Source organism: Charadrius vociferus, unplaced genomic scaffold (genome assembly GCF_000708025.1).
Source record: "Charadrius vociferus isolate BGI_N301 unplaced genomic scaffold, ASM70802v2 scaffold554, whole genome shotgun sequence".
Classification (NCBI taxonomy): domain Eukaryota; kingdom Metazoa; phylum Chordata; class Aves; order Charadriiformes; family Charadriidae; genus Charadrius; species Charadrius vociferus.
In genome coordinates this window covers 767,786-782,852 of record NW_009648050.1, presented here as the reverse complement: position 1 = coordinate 782,852, position 15,067 = coordinate 767,786, and the positions used below count along the sequence as shown (strand labels likewise).

At 37.0% G+C, this 15,067-nt stretch overlaps 1 protein-coding gene across 1 annotated transcript in view; it reads left to right on the top strand.

The window, feature by feature from the left end:
* CBLB (Cbl proto-oncogene B, E3 ubiquitin protein ligase) overlaps window positions 1-15,067 on the top strand; it is a 128,925-nt gene that overhangs the window by 51,366 nt on the left and 62,492 nt on the right. Inside the window, exon 3 of the mRNA XM_009883713.1 lies at window positions 14,327-14,473. Within this exon, the coding sequence (XP_009882015.1) occupies window positions 14,327-14,473 (147 nt within the window). The remainder of the gene's footprint in view (window positions 1-14,326; window positions 14,474-15,067) is intronic.

The following is a 15,067-nucleotide window of genomic DNA, read 5'->3' as shown; positions in this document are numbered from 1 at the left end:
TCTTTCCCTTCACTTCAGATCTAAACAGTCTTCCTATTATTCATAGTATAAAAGGGCAATTAAATACATGGTATGCTTTGGGAATTAATGCTCCTTTCCTATCCCAAGATGACTATCTGAAAACCAGAAGTGGGAATATGTTTTTGACTGTGAAATATTTTAGTGCAGTGGTTCTTTAAAATATATGCTTTTTTATTTAGCTACAACATTCAAGTAGTTAGAGAAATCAAAATGTTTGGTCCACAAGCTAAATCAAAATAAAGATAATATATACAATTTCACATAATCTTAATATAAGTATTTTCAGGTGGTGAAAATTTGCCAGAATATGTAGTGCAGTGATTTTAAGATGATTCATGAAAAAAGGGTGGTTAGAAACTTACAGCTTGATTTCTTAGTATCCAGAGATTTTTGTTTGTTTGTTTAAACTTAAGATATGAATTCTGTGTCTGCTGTTTTCTCTGTTCTTACTTGCTTTGGTAGCAAGAGCTGGAATGCTTCAGTGTTTGATGGAAGAATACTGTTGTCTTTAGTTTTACATTCCTGTTTCAAAGCAATTTGTTTTCAGAGGCTGGTTGATTGTTCCAGGAATCCATAATCACAGAAAGTGTTTACTTTTGCAAGTAGCAAAGTAAACTGCATTGCTAGGCAAAACTGCACAAGTGTTTAGTCTCGGGAATAAAAATCAGGTGTGCCTCTGAAAACCTCCATGCCTTAAAAAAAATATTTTTATTGGAAGGAATTTTAGTCTATTTTATTTCCTGTTGTGATGGCATTTGGATGTATTGTTTTAATAACATGTGTGGGATAAGATGTAGCAGTGAGTAAAACATGCAGGTTTTCATGTTGCCACTCAGAATTTTGATGTTTCCACTCCAGCTGTTGTATAGTAACCTTTTCTCGTTCTCTTTGGACTCTTGCCCTCTGTGAGCCTCTTCATCTAATTTTAGGAACGCTATCTTACTTGACTCTCACTATTAATGTTGATTATCTTGGAAGACATCTGTGATTTGACTTTGCCGTCAGCTCTCTTAATACTACTCACTTCTCCAGTGTTAGCAAGTACCCTTCTAGGTTCTTGTTGCGTCCATCATTTTAAAGCGTAGTGCTCTGCTGTGCTCCTGAATGATCCTGGTACATCTCTGGATCTCTGCCTAATGCAGTATTGCGCCATCGCCTGCCCTTTCCTACTGCCAGACTTTGCCAGGCCACCTTCCCAGTGGGACGCACAACCACACTCCTGATACAGTCTCTGTTTTGGGCAACTTCAACTTTTCAACCCCAGTTATGGGGGTGAAAAAGAATGGCCTCTGGCCATTTTCAGCTCAGGGATTTCCTGAGCCTGTTGTGCTTTGTTACTCTAGTAACCTTCAGTGAAGCTGCTCTTCCTGGTGTTTTTCCAGTCTCCTCTCAAGCCTGTTTAAACTTGCCTTCACAGTATCTGTAGGCAACAACTTCTGAGGAACAGGGGTTTTTTTGAACTTGCTTCCCGTCAGCTTCATTTAATGTTCTAGTTACTGTCAGTCCCCATCCATCTTCCTTATGCCACTCGTAATTTGTAGACCTCTGTCAGATTTCCTCTGTGGTTACTTGTCCAAGGTGAAGAGTCCCAGCATACTCAGTTCCTCCTCAATTTGAAGTCATTTCTTACCTTTGATAATCCTTCTTATCTTTTGATGTATCTCTTAGATATCTGGTTCTTAGATATCTGGTTTGATAAGAGGTGACTGTGATTCTACATGGTGGCATAATTATGTTTTCTGCTTTGTTCTCTGTTCCTTTGCTAATAATTCGTAATATTTGATTTGCGGTTTTATTGCTGATGAGCACTGAGCTGGTATTGTCCTGGAATTACCTATCACAGTCCAAAGTCATGTTCCTGAGTGGCAATGGCCATCTCAGAGCCTGCCCTCTTGTACATCAGATCAAGATTATTTTTTTTTCAGGTATATAGTTTTGCCTTCATGTATGTTGAACTTCATCTGCCATTTTTGGTTTTGAGTCACTCTGCAGCTATTTGCAGTTATCTGTCAGCCTTATAGCCTTTGAATAGCTTTGTAATCAGCAAACTTTGTCCCTTTGCTCTCTGTTTTCCAATGAATGTGCTGAATGGAGCAGATCCCTGTATAACTTTGCTGGTACTTCCCTCCATTTTGAGCCCAAACCCTTAATGCCTACCCTCTCCTTGCCCCCCCCCTTTTTTTTTTTTTTTTTTTTTTTTTTCAGTTTAGCCCAATTATTTATTCATGCCAGACCTTCCCTCTGAGGCAGTGGCTATGTAGCTTTCTTTAAGACCTTTGATTGTCTCCCAAATTGAAGTGTCCACATTTGAAAATACCACCACTGGTTGAAAGCAGTGGGGGATGACCCAAGTTCATAAATGTAATCACTGAAATAGGATAAGCTTAATTAATGTTGAAAGGGGGGTGGGGTGGGGTGTCTAGTAAGCAGGTCAGGGTATAAATTTCTTCATTGGTAATGGTACTTTAGACCAAACCAGAAAAATACTTTTTCACAAAGAATTTTCCAATCTTGTTTTTATTTTGTCTTCTTCCCTTGCTTCTCATGGGAGATGAAGAGTGAAGAAGCAAAATGCTTTCTTTTGATTTGTACAGACAGCTTCTGTTCTGAAACTTGACATCAGTACTTCTTGAAGGTAAAGATTCTGTCCTAGTTTCCATGAAAAATACAGCTGTCTGTCTAGCTATATACCTGCATTTTTTAGCACTAAAATACTGATGATAATATTTCAGCCAGTTCTATTTTCTATAGTTAGTATGAAATCATATACCTTTTTATAAAGAAGAAATCTATTAGACTTTTCCCAAGGTCTGTGCTGTATTCCCAGTTGTGCCAAGTTGTTCCTCATTGTCCTGTTGGCTATCTACTGACCTGGTCCTTATGGGCCGTAAGTAGACATAGCATCATGAAACTATTTCAAGTAACAATTTGGAACCAAGTATTTGATTTCTCTTTCCTTGCTATCCTGTACAGATAAACTTCCTAACACAACCTGGCAGCAATATGTCTGGTTTTAAATGGTTTAGAGGGACTCCTGGTACGTGAGACAACAGGAGGCCGATTGCTTCAGGGCATCTATGAAAGTGAATAGGGTAGATTTGTATTGTTTACTGCTTTTGGCCAGAGATGGTAACTTTCTTCTTGGAATGAAAGTCACTTTACATTCTTTCAGTAAATAAACACAGGGATTATTCTAAGACCCACATACAGTTTCAGTACTTCATACAGCTTTCTTGGTATATTTCTGTGCCATATGCATTTATGTGACACTGCTTAGCTATGCGACACAAATTTTGTTAACTGAATGCTGCAAACAAGCTGCATCTCAGGGCTAAGTAATGTTTAAATCATTTTCAGTGAATGATTTCAGGTGTATTTGATTAAAGTGCATCTGAGGAAATGGGAATTTTTATTATATGTTTGATAGGATTTCAATAACTTTAGCTCTAGGAATTACTTGAGTTGTGCTTTGAAGGCTGATTATTATACTTCACTGGGTTATTTACCTCTCACTTGGACTTTCATTTTGGTAAATATCGTGTATTTTAGACCACATGAAAAACAGCTCACAGACAATTCTTAGGATGCTTTAATGAGAGTGACTGCCTATGTGGAATCTTCTTTCAGGGCTCAGGGTAAAAGTTCTTGTTTTGACATATCTGAAGGTCTGTGAAGAAATATATTTGTGAAGATCTAGAGTTGGAGAGTTCCTCTACTCATTTAATGATGGTACAGGAAGATATGTGGGATGAAGAGGCTTAGTCTTTGTAAAACAATGAGCTCTGCTTTTGATGAGAGGCTCCTACCACTGCCACAGAACAAATACATAGAAGTAATGATGTACAAGAAGCTCAAAAAGTAAAATGTAAGGACTTTAGAATAAGTTGAGTTCTAGGGCAAAATGTGCAGCTCAGTATCGTCTCTTGACCAAGTCTCAGAAGCAGCTCAGCCAGGAAAATTCCCTTTTGGCTAGTCTCTTCTCTTAGGAATGTAGGAACAGCTTGTTGGCTTGCAGTCTTGTTGACATGCCCTCAGTGGAAATCATGTGTGACACAGCAGGTAATAAGAGCCTCTGCAGATTATGGCACATTTAAAAATAACATTAAAAAAAAAAATGCTGCAGTTTTGATACTTTTGTACTCTCCTAATGCATGAAAGTGAATGCTAAGTTATTTTAAAACTTGCATTCAGATCCATTATCTGTATCAGAAGATCTGACCGGTAAAAATACTATTACACTTAGGACATAAAAAAAATTAAATTAGATTATTTTAAAATTGAAAGGTAAGATCTCAAAAGAATTGCCAGAAATAGGATTATATGAGTGACCATGGTTGGTCCCCTTTGTATTTGTACATTATGATAGGCTTTAAATACAGTATGAAATTTTCTTATTCCATGGGACTGTTGCCTGGGTAGGCCTGAATGCACAGGGTAGGTGTTCACTTAGCAAGCAACCATAAAATAGATACATTTGTTCCTGAAATTTAGTGTATCTCCTTATGGTCTATTTTTTTCATGCTGTTCAAATTCTTCTCTGAAAGTGCTGGCATTTTCTTATGAGATTTCTGATGCTGCTCTGTATTATTGTACCTTTTATATTCAAGTTTCACTGTGTTTGATATTGCCATCTCTTTTTTTTCCATCTGCCTTCTTTAGCCTCTCTCTTCTTTGCCCTTAAATTGACCAGCTTGTCTTCCTTTCTGAGTTCATTGTGGGCTTCACTGAAAAATGGGGAAGAATTTTCTTATCCTATCCTCTTCGGAGTTGAAAGCCCACTAGTTAAGAATAAGAGTTGTGCCCCACAGCTGCAAGCTAGCACATGCTGAGTTGTTGTCTGCAAATGTTTCATATGTAGTCTAGTCAACCACAGGAGCTGAGAATTTTGAATTTTGTTTTGGGCCGTCTTGAATAAAATTTCTCTCGGTTTCATCATTTGGCGAAATTTGTGTAGATTTTCTCAAAAGTACTGGCAGGCACATATGATCCAAACACCATTTCATGTTAAATATCAAAATTAGATTTAGGTACTTGAGAACGATATATATGGAAAAAAAAATACATATATGCATATTAGTTTGTCAAAATGCCATAATGTCAGCAAAAAGTATTTGTAGTGCTGCTTTCAGAAATAGCTAGATTGTGTTGCAGATTTTTTCCACAGTCATTCAGTGTGATGAGAGCAGTAGGCCTGAAAAAAATTTAGATTCAGTGTTGAACAATCTAAAAGATTTGCCTACACAAGAAACTACAGTGTTACAAAATTCAGTAGGTTTTGAATTTAAAATTAAGTAATTGATATTGCCTGTTGCGGAGGATGCTCATTTCCATGGAGTGGTTTTGTTGGTTTGTTTTTTTTAGTTTCTTTCACTTAGAAAACATAGTGACAGTGTTTTTTAAGGTAAAGTAATAGAATCTGAATAAAAAATTCTCAAAGAACAAGCCTGCAGTACATGTTCTGGACTATTTCTGTCTAAGAAAATAGCGTGCAGTCACCAAAAAACAAAGAAGCATCATTAATTCTTTTCTGCTCAGATAAGACAGGCCTGCATACTAAGAGATGCACTCAGGGTGCTATACAGCACACCTGCTTTATTGGTATTAGCACCTCAAAACCGCTGAATTTCCTGGTGCTGCATGACTGCAGACTACATCAAGCACAACACAGAACTAAACCACTTTCCTTTTCCCAGGCTAGATTGCTGTCAAGCAGATCAAGCATGTAGTCACATCAGTAGCTCCTGGTGCCCTCCTTGGCCGTTGGGCTGCTGCCATTGGCCATGGCAGGATTTGTGCCAAACTCAGCTTCGGACCCTTCCAGAGTCACTCGAGTTGCTCTGCGTACAGAAGCGTTCCTTTTTGCATGCAGCTTTGCTTGGCCTGGCATGGGTGTGCTTTATCCATGGCATGGGTAATCTCCGAACGAAGTAATCCTCACAGGAATTATGAGGGTGATGATTATGTGGGGAAATGTTAACACCTGTTGATGCTATCAGTTATACTTTGAGTACGTGGACAGTATGAATGATAGTAGTGACCTCACTTTGCAATGAAATTCAAGATGTTTACTGTCCTAATCAGGTACTAAAAAATCATACCGACCGCATCTCTGCCTTTAGCAGACTGCTTATTTTGGCGAAGGGTGGTTTTGAAGGTTCCTTCCACTTGAAGAAAGCTTTGGAAAATGGTGAAAGCATAGTAATTGCTTCTTCCTTGTTTCATATTAATTCACTTATCTTTTTTACAAAGTTTTACATATTTATGTATTCAGTGACTTAATTCAACTTTTCAAAAACGGGATTTACCCTTGTTCCTGGGGGTTTCTGTGACAACTTCAGTTTCATTTATAGATGCAGATATTTGGCTTTACACGTAAGGCAGTGTTCAGTTAATAACATGGATCTTGGTAGACAAAGACATCTTACAGGAGGAGGATGGAGGAAGCAGAACAGTGCTAAATAACATATTGATGCTGGTGAGTGAAACCATAGTGCAAAAGCAACTGACTGTGAAAAAGTAGCAAATAAAACTAAACATACTGGTGTCCAGCTCTTTTTTAATCTATATACATGTCAGATTAAGTATGCTAAATCATGTGTTTTGTAAGGATGATATAGTAGCTCAATTAAAAGTTTCAGTAGTAAAATCAATAAATTGATTAGCTCTTAGTTTATGTTGCTACTTATAATGTCATAGGATTGACTATTCTTTACAAAGTATTTATACTTGTAAATATTCCGATCAGTTTTATTCAAATTTCTTTCCATGACAAGCATTCTGTAGACATTATTTTTGGTTACATCTGATCTTTTGCATAAGTAAATAGAGATAACAACTATTTATGGGGAAAATTAGGACATCTTTTAGCTTGTCAACACACCTTTTTTCATTTTTGACAACTTTCATTCTGCTTTATGCAGACTGTATTTCCTTTTACTTTAATCCCTGCTAACCCTCTTTGTGTTTTCATTTCATGGATGTATTTCTTAACTCATATACCTGAGTACTAGTGAGAAGAGAAATTAAATTGCTTTAGGAGTACCTTGAGATACTCATCTGTGCTGCATAACCGTCCTATGGACGGAACTGTAAGGAGTGTAATTTTCAAGACGTGGGCTGTAAAGCCCAGCTGATGAGAGCTATGCATGATTGCTGCTGTATGGAGTGTTTGTTTAGTAAAAAACAAATATAATCCTTGGATAGAGTTTTGCTTAAGACATGTTGGTAGGCACAATGGCACTCCAGTTCATAAAATGAAAGATCAGAGAGAGTAGTGAGTAGACGGACTCATCGGTTTGTAGAGAGTCTTAGATTTGGAGAAACCCTGGCCATCTTCCTTCCTTTGTATTTATATTATATTTGCTTTACTAAGCTGCTTGTATACTGTGTTCATTCTTTAGTTTTGCATAAATGGGACAGCAAATATTTACTCTAGAAGCAATGACAGCTGATAAACAGATTTGAAAGATGGAATGAAATTTTCAGTTCTTCAAGCATTGCCTTCTTCCATTTTGATATTCTTCTTGTCTTTAAAATATGAGAAAGAAACAAACCAGACTGCTGATGGAAGTCGGTGTATCAATGTTAAATAATTTTTAAGCAAAGGAAAAGATGGAGGAAAATTCAAGGTGTCATTGTGATCAACTTTCTTTGTTTTCCCAAATATCCTTGCCCAAATCTTGCCCGAAGTCTGCCATTTTTTCATTTTGGTATCCATTGAGAATAGCACAGCTGCACTTGGACTTGCACAATACTCCTTGTATGTGTTGAAAAGGGGCTGATGGATCCATTCAAGGAAAGGTACTGCTTTTCTATTCATGATAAGCTCAATTCCTTCAGGATTCAAGGAAAAGTAGTAGTTACCTCCAGCTAGTTTCTTACAGTTTTATACTTATTTTTCAAGTTTAGCAAGCGATGAATTTAATTATTGTCTGAACCTTGCCATGTTTAAGGCAACAATTTTTTTTTTTTTTCTGGACTAACAGATGAGAAGTACTAAAGCACAGCAAAATTAAATTATTTGTCTGTGTTCCTTCTGTGAGTCAGGATCACAAGTAGGAAATAGAGCTCATGCTTATTCTTAGTCCCAGGAATATTTCATCCCAAGAATAGGCCCATATACTCTGGTCCCTGAACGATACCCTGTCCTTAACATAGCTTTTAAAAATAATTATTGCACAGATCCAGAGTTGAACTGATTGCCAAATATGGTGGTAGACAGATTTTTTTTCTCCACAGGCATGTTCACAGGAACCTTCGGTTTCCTTTACTTCCTCTGAAGTCTTAAGGAGAGATCTGTTGTTAAAACTATACGACTGTATTCTACACCTGTAGTTTTCTAAAACAGCAGCATTGGGGTTTTTTGTTGTTGATGGGGTTTTTTTCTTCCTATGTTTACTGTCTGTGAAAGAGGAAGTTCTGGAAGAGGAAGAGGGATAAATGAGTCAGGGTTGTACCAGATTATCAAGATTGAGCTGCTAGCAGCATATATGATTTTTAGTCGTCTTCCTGTGCCTTCTGGAGATCTTTGGAAATTCACATTTCTTCAGAATTTTATTTTTTTCTATTTATGATTTGTCCTGCACTTTGTGCATTTCTGTCACTTGTCAGTAGTTAATGGCAGAAGTATAATCTGTCAAGGGGCTTTATGAGCAGCTATGATTTTCCTCATGGTGGCGAAATACAAATGTGAAATAGTTTGGAAAGGGCTTTTTTCACAGAATGGACGTCTGGGGCACAAAATGTAAATGCTGAACTCTCAGAGAGCAGAGTGGAAGAGCTCAGAACATGGGTTTCCACTTCTGCCTTTTGTACCTGAATCGCAAGACTCTATTCTGTCTCTTCAAATTAGTAAATGTATTTTGTAGGATCCCTATGTTTTACTGCAACTCAAGCATATGGATCAGAAATCTGTTTTGAATAGAACTAATTATGTGAAATGAGCTCTGTACATATGCTTTGAATTTTGAAGCTTTAATATTTGGGGGGATGGATTTTTAAAAGTAAAAATAAACAATTCATCTTATGAAGGTATTTCAGACTTTCTTTTGTCTTGGTTCACAAGCAGTTCTGATTTGCAGTTGTGCCCACTAACAGAGCTGTCTTTGCACAATTATTCTACATAGGAATTATCTGTTATTTAGTAATAGTCTGGTATGCTTTTGTGTCAGATCGATCTGGAAAATATTCCTAGCTGTGAAACAGATTTTATTCTAGCTCTAAAGACTGTTTTTCTATGCCAGGGGATTGAGTTATATATTATGAACTTGGAAAGTTGATGTATTGTTTATTACAGCAGGTTGTTGTTTAACAAAGTATATATAGGTGGATACAGAAAGATTAAACACTTACCAGATGCAGTGAAGAAGGAATCCTAGCAGTAACCTAATTTTTGGAGTGACCTAACTGCAAAGACATACAGTCTGACTTCTTTTCTACACTGCACTTTTTTTTTTAGAAATATGTATAGCTGTAAAATAAAAAGAATTGTTTTTCATGGGAGATAGTAATATACAAGTGTGAAAGTAGAAATGATACACACATACAGCATGTAAGCAGGTTTATGCATTTTCAAGTTGTTGCATGAGATACAAGTACATATTGCTAAAATGACTTTGTCTTCATTATTGTCTGTGAAATCCAGTAATTACGAGGGATTGGGGCACAGATGTATGCTTTGCTTTGTATGTTTATGCATATGTTGATTCTGCCAAGTGTATTTGGAACTCTCCAAGATCGGAGCGCTCTGCGTATTTCACTCTGTTCATCTGCATATGCAGGCAGTAAATGGAGGACACAGGTGTTCCTCCCACCTCATCAACCAGGCCAGTGGCAGAAGGGAAGTGACACTGCCTAATTCCCTGTCCAGTTCTGTTTGCTCGACCGTATTGCCTTCCAAAAAGTAAAATTAGCTTTCATACAGTGATTACAAAGTTGACAGAGCCAAACCTTATCTGTGTTACTGCATGCCGGTCATGCTTGACTTTGCTGTTTAATAGATCCAGGAGGGTAGTAGGACCGCTTCAGACCTCCTACCACTAGCTGCTGCTGCTGTGGTAATGGCTGGGATGTTAGTATTTCCATCATTAAGCCCTGTTTTCAAGTTGCTTATGACTGGGTATTTGAAAAGTCTTTCAGTTATGAAATCTTTGCAGTATTCTCTAGCCTGACCCCCCCTCCCCAGGCCTGAAGAGAAAATTGATTCAGAATATAGTCACTTACTGAAAAGTGAGCAAACTCAGAATTCTTGTTTTCAGGCTTTACTGTCTGTATTTTAGAAAACTTGCTGATGAGGTGTAATTCCAAAAGACAGATCAATTTTGATATTAAGAAAATGCATTTTTCTTTTGATTAACCAAAATGTATTTACTGTTTCAATAAGCCTTTACAAGTTTATACTAAATGAAAATTCAATTTCTAATTTTTATATCTTAGATTTTCTGGGGTTGGTTCTTCAGTAGATCTATCATGTACAATCAAGTCTGGCAACAAATAATAGAGTAGGACTGAAAAACTGGTACTTCAGAAGTCAGATACTAGAAGGGGTTTGAACTGCATGGCTTCAGTTTGAGTTGGCAAAAGTTAGCAAAAGCTAAGCATGAATCATAGGAAAAACATCAACTAATGGGTTTTGAGCATGTTGTAAGTAATATGGAAGAGACCTACACTATATACGACATAAAAGTGCAGTTGCTGTAGCATCGTGTAGTGTTAAAATATTCTTAAATCTGACCGCAGTAGCTATTATATTGTGGAGAATGATCATCTCTGTTCAATTTGGTGTAAAGAGGCAGTGGTGTTGGATTTTGATTTTGGAAAGATAAGATTTTTCTCATCAGCATGAAACCCAGTCTCTCTACAGAAATAAAGATGTTTGTACCAGGCATAACACGGCTGAGGAAAGAAATCCCACCTCTAACCTGCTCCATGTTGCCAGTGAAAGATTATTATATTTTTAAACCCTGAAGGCTGGCTGCTGAGACATTAAAACCATTGTTTCTTTATAATTTGGATAGCACTTTTTTGAGATACAGTTCCAATATGATCCCTTGAGGTGTCTCTCCCCTGCTAGAATCTGATGAGTCAAAGGGTCTCTCCAGAGCATGCATCTGCTTATCTCTTCTTTGCCACCGGAGTGCCAGTACAAGGCAGCGTTCATATTGTTCCTCAGCCACTACAACAGTCCTCGCTGTGACTAGGAGAAGCAAAGCCCATGTTAGGGTCAGAGATGCAGACTGAGTTAATAAAGATTGGTTTATTTACAGTCATGTGGTAGGAATGAGACCTCAGATTGACCAGTTCTTTGGCTTCCATTAGGATTGTTCACTAAAATACTGAAGCTGATGGTTTTAGTTGTTTTTCAAATAAATAGGACTTGAATATGTTGTCTTGCACTTATGAATGGAAAACAAGATGGAAAATTTTTGACCCTCCTCCATCTTTATATGGGGGGAGAAAAAGGAGTTATCTTAACTTAGAAAATGGAGCTTTGCAAACTGCCAAGTGGATAATGTGGAGTATGTGCTTCTTGAGATGCCCTGGGAAAGCCCTCTACAAGACAGCAAAATTGCATGGGCTAGAATGGATAGACAGTGTCAGCGGAGTGAAATGCACAGGTAGGGAGAATTAGTGGTCCAGCCTGATGGCATTGTGTCTGCACCCCGTATAACACTTGAAAACCATTTCTGAAATCACTGAGCTTTTTATCTCTGTCTCAATAAGTTACTAAGATCTGGTATCATGTAAGCATATCTAAGCAAAAGTGGTGCAATATGTGCTTTACAATTCTAATGAAAAAAATATAAGTGAAAAGTTAAGACATGATTTATCATGATTATTTGATACTTAAGAGTGACTTGATAATCGTCTCGTACAGCAAGAATCAAAATTAAGGAGGAAACATAGCTAACATAAATGATCAAAAATTTGCCATATTCTGCTGTGCATATATGGTGTGATGTATGTTCAGGCATGGATAAGGTTCTAGTTGGTTTCAAATTTCAGCTTTGCAGTTAGATGAAACGAAGGTTTCTTAGTTTGATATTAAAACATTTTTTCTTGTTTATACGAATGCAAACAATGATTTTTCTTTTGCCTCTCTTCTCCGTTTTACTCAACTTGTATAACAAAACAAAAGTGTATTGGTGCCCTTAGTAACTGGTGCTGTTCAAAGAGGGAAGGAGGAGGCTTTGTGATGTAGATACAGCCGCTTGGATGCATGTCTACACTGTGCAGTTTCCTGTCCATTTCCTACCGGTTGTTGGTTCTGGTCCCACACTGTGCAGCTATACCTGATAGGCAGTGCATCTGCATGGACATGCCCTTGGGGCAAGGAAGTGCCCCGGGTGGCACCTCTACATGGCTTCATCCTTTAGCTCGCTGCAGGGCTCAAACCTCACAAATCATACAAGCTCACTAGGTAGATTTCTACCTGAAAAGAACCCATGCAGCACAGTAGACAGGTATATGGTGTAGCAGGCAAGGGAGAGCTCTGTTCAAACTTGCACCGAATCATGTTCCCATCTGTCCTGAGTACAGAAAGCTGCTTGCTTAATCTTGGATCTAGGTCAGGCTGAGGAAGCCACATTAAAATAGCTGTTGCTCGTTCTCTGCATCAGGCTTGAGTTCTGAGGAGTAAAGTAATAAGGAACACGTGTGTGTAATTAAAGTACAAAGGAAATAGGAAGGGGGATAGCAAGGAACAAATCCACAAAATATGGAACAGTCAAGCATCATAATTATAGACATCTGATTATACTGGAGGAATTAAAGGACTCTGAAAGAATAAGCCTTACAACCGTTCTCAATCTTGAGGGGAGCGTATTTGTCAGGGGGTTGTTTGTTTGTTTGAAATTGCTTATGTTTTCAAAACAACTCTCTGTATCATAGTTTTCCTGGTAGCAAAATCTATAGTAGAATCTGCAACACAGTTTCCACAGGAGTCTGTATGATAAGTTGTCCACAAATTTAGTTGAAGTAATTACTGCTTCAGTACTAAGTTGAGTGTACTTTTAGGAAGACCCCAGGAAACCTGTTCAACTGTGGGGATTTTGAGATTTTGAGCATTCTAAAAGCTGTTTGGTATGCATGAGTAAAAATCTATCTTAGTCTTTTCGTGTGCCTAGGGACTTACAAATAAGTTTGAATTTATTTAAAATATTGTCTATAAGCAGTTATAAATTATATGATTGATAAGCATTTTATTATGTTTTTCATTAAGTTGTTTGAGGCACTATTAAGTAGTACCTGAGATTGTGAAAGGTGAACGGGCTTGACATAGGACACTTCTAACTTATTAAAATACTTCATTAAAATACATAAGAATACAAATTCTTCATGAAAACTGCTCCATCTCCTGGGTCCTATTTTGTATATCAGGAATACCCCCTTTTTACTGCAAGGATCGTCTAAGGAATCTCCAGGAAGAAACTTGTAAAGGTTACTTCACCCTTCTTCTCTCTCCTCTCCCCAACATCTCCCACAAATTTTTCCATGCAAAAGGATTATTTGCATTTTAGGATGCTATGTTCTTTGCACTATACTAAATGGGATTTCTGTGCCAAAAACTAAATATTTTTTGATTACCTTTTTATACTAGTCTGGAAAGCTTATGGAAGTGTGCTGATCACAAAGAAGCTTCATTTTTGTTTCGAACATGCCACTGAAAACTGAGAGCAAGTTTTAACTAAAGGGAAGACATTTAAAAAGAGAACAGGAAGTAGATGCAGTAAGGGAAAGCTGAAAAGAATAAAATTGTCATAGGAAGATAGCATAAACCTAGTCCTATGCTGTGTCTATATTTCTAGAAACCTGGACTGAAGTACGTTTGATGTCACATATAAAACTATGTTTTGAGCTTTTGGTATAGTGTTTTGTTTTGTTTGGGGTTTTTGTTTGTTTGGTTTGGGTTTGGTTTTTTTGTTTTTTTTTAATGTATTATCTGTTTAATTAGTATAAATTCCTGCTTCTTCAATGATTAAATGAAATAGAAACGCAAAAGCTTAATCTTTATGGGGATCAGAAATGTATCTGGAATATGCAGTTGAGAACTCAAATCTGTTCTGTTGCTGAACAAATGATTTTATATTCATGGACACTTACTGTAAATATGTTCTTAGAAGTGCATAGAAACCCAAACTACTGATTTGTATTTCTTTGATGTGTTCTCAGTTGAAAGCTCAATTTTTCTTGTGTCAAACAGTGATTATTACATAAATATGTAAGATATACGAGATACTGAAAGATTGATTCAATTTATTCAGTTTTAAGGATTTGATGTGATTATTTTTCCCTGTTATGTCTGCAGGAGAAACCTCACAAAGCTGTCCCTCATCTTCAGCCACATGCTAGCAGAAATCAAGGCTATTTTTCCAAATGGACAATTCCAGGGTGATAACTTTCGTATCACTAAAGCTGATGCTGCAGATTTCTGGAGAAAATTCTTTGGAGATAAGTAAGTACTAACAGTTTGCAAAATCCTTAATTCTTTCTGATTGTAAGCATGAAAAAGAATGATATTTTCAAAAATCCAAATAACAGTTCTAAGTATGTGGGTGGGCATTTTAAAGGTAATTTCTTGTTTGAGTCTTTAAATTGGCTGAAATTGCTAGATTAATTATGTATCCTCCCCCAATGTTGTAATTTGTTCAAAGGATGAATAAAGATGTATGGGCAGTTCTGTCAAGGGCACTTCTACTTAATCATAAATTAGACTACATTGCTCAAAGTTTATTGGTTCCATTCTAGGGTGAAGATAGTACATTGTTTTCGTAACGTAAATCATGTCCTTTCATATTTTTTATATATATTCTGCAAATGACAAGTCTGAATTAGGAACTTGATATTGGTCTCATGGACAGTGTATTTCCTTATCCCATCTAACTACTACAATATTTAGTGATTTTTAAGTAATTGAAATCATGTTTTTATCCCTTATTGTCAAAACTTCTTTTTCTATAACTGTACTACTTATAACGTAGTCACAGGGGACTAATATTTTCTTTTGTTTAATTTCTGTGACAGAAAGAGATAGAGTAACTGGAGATGT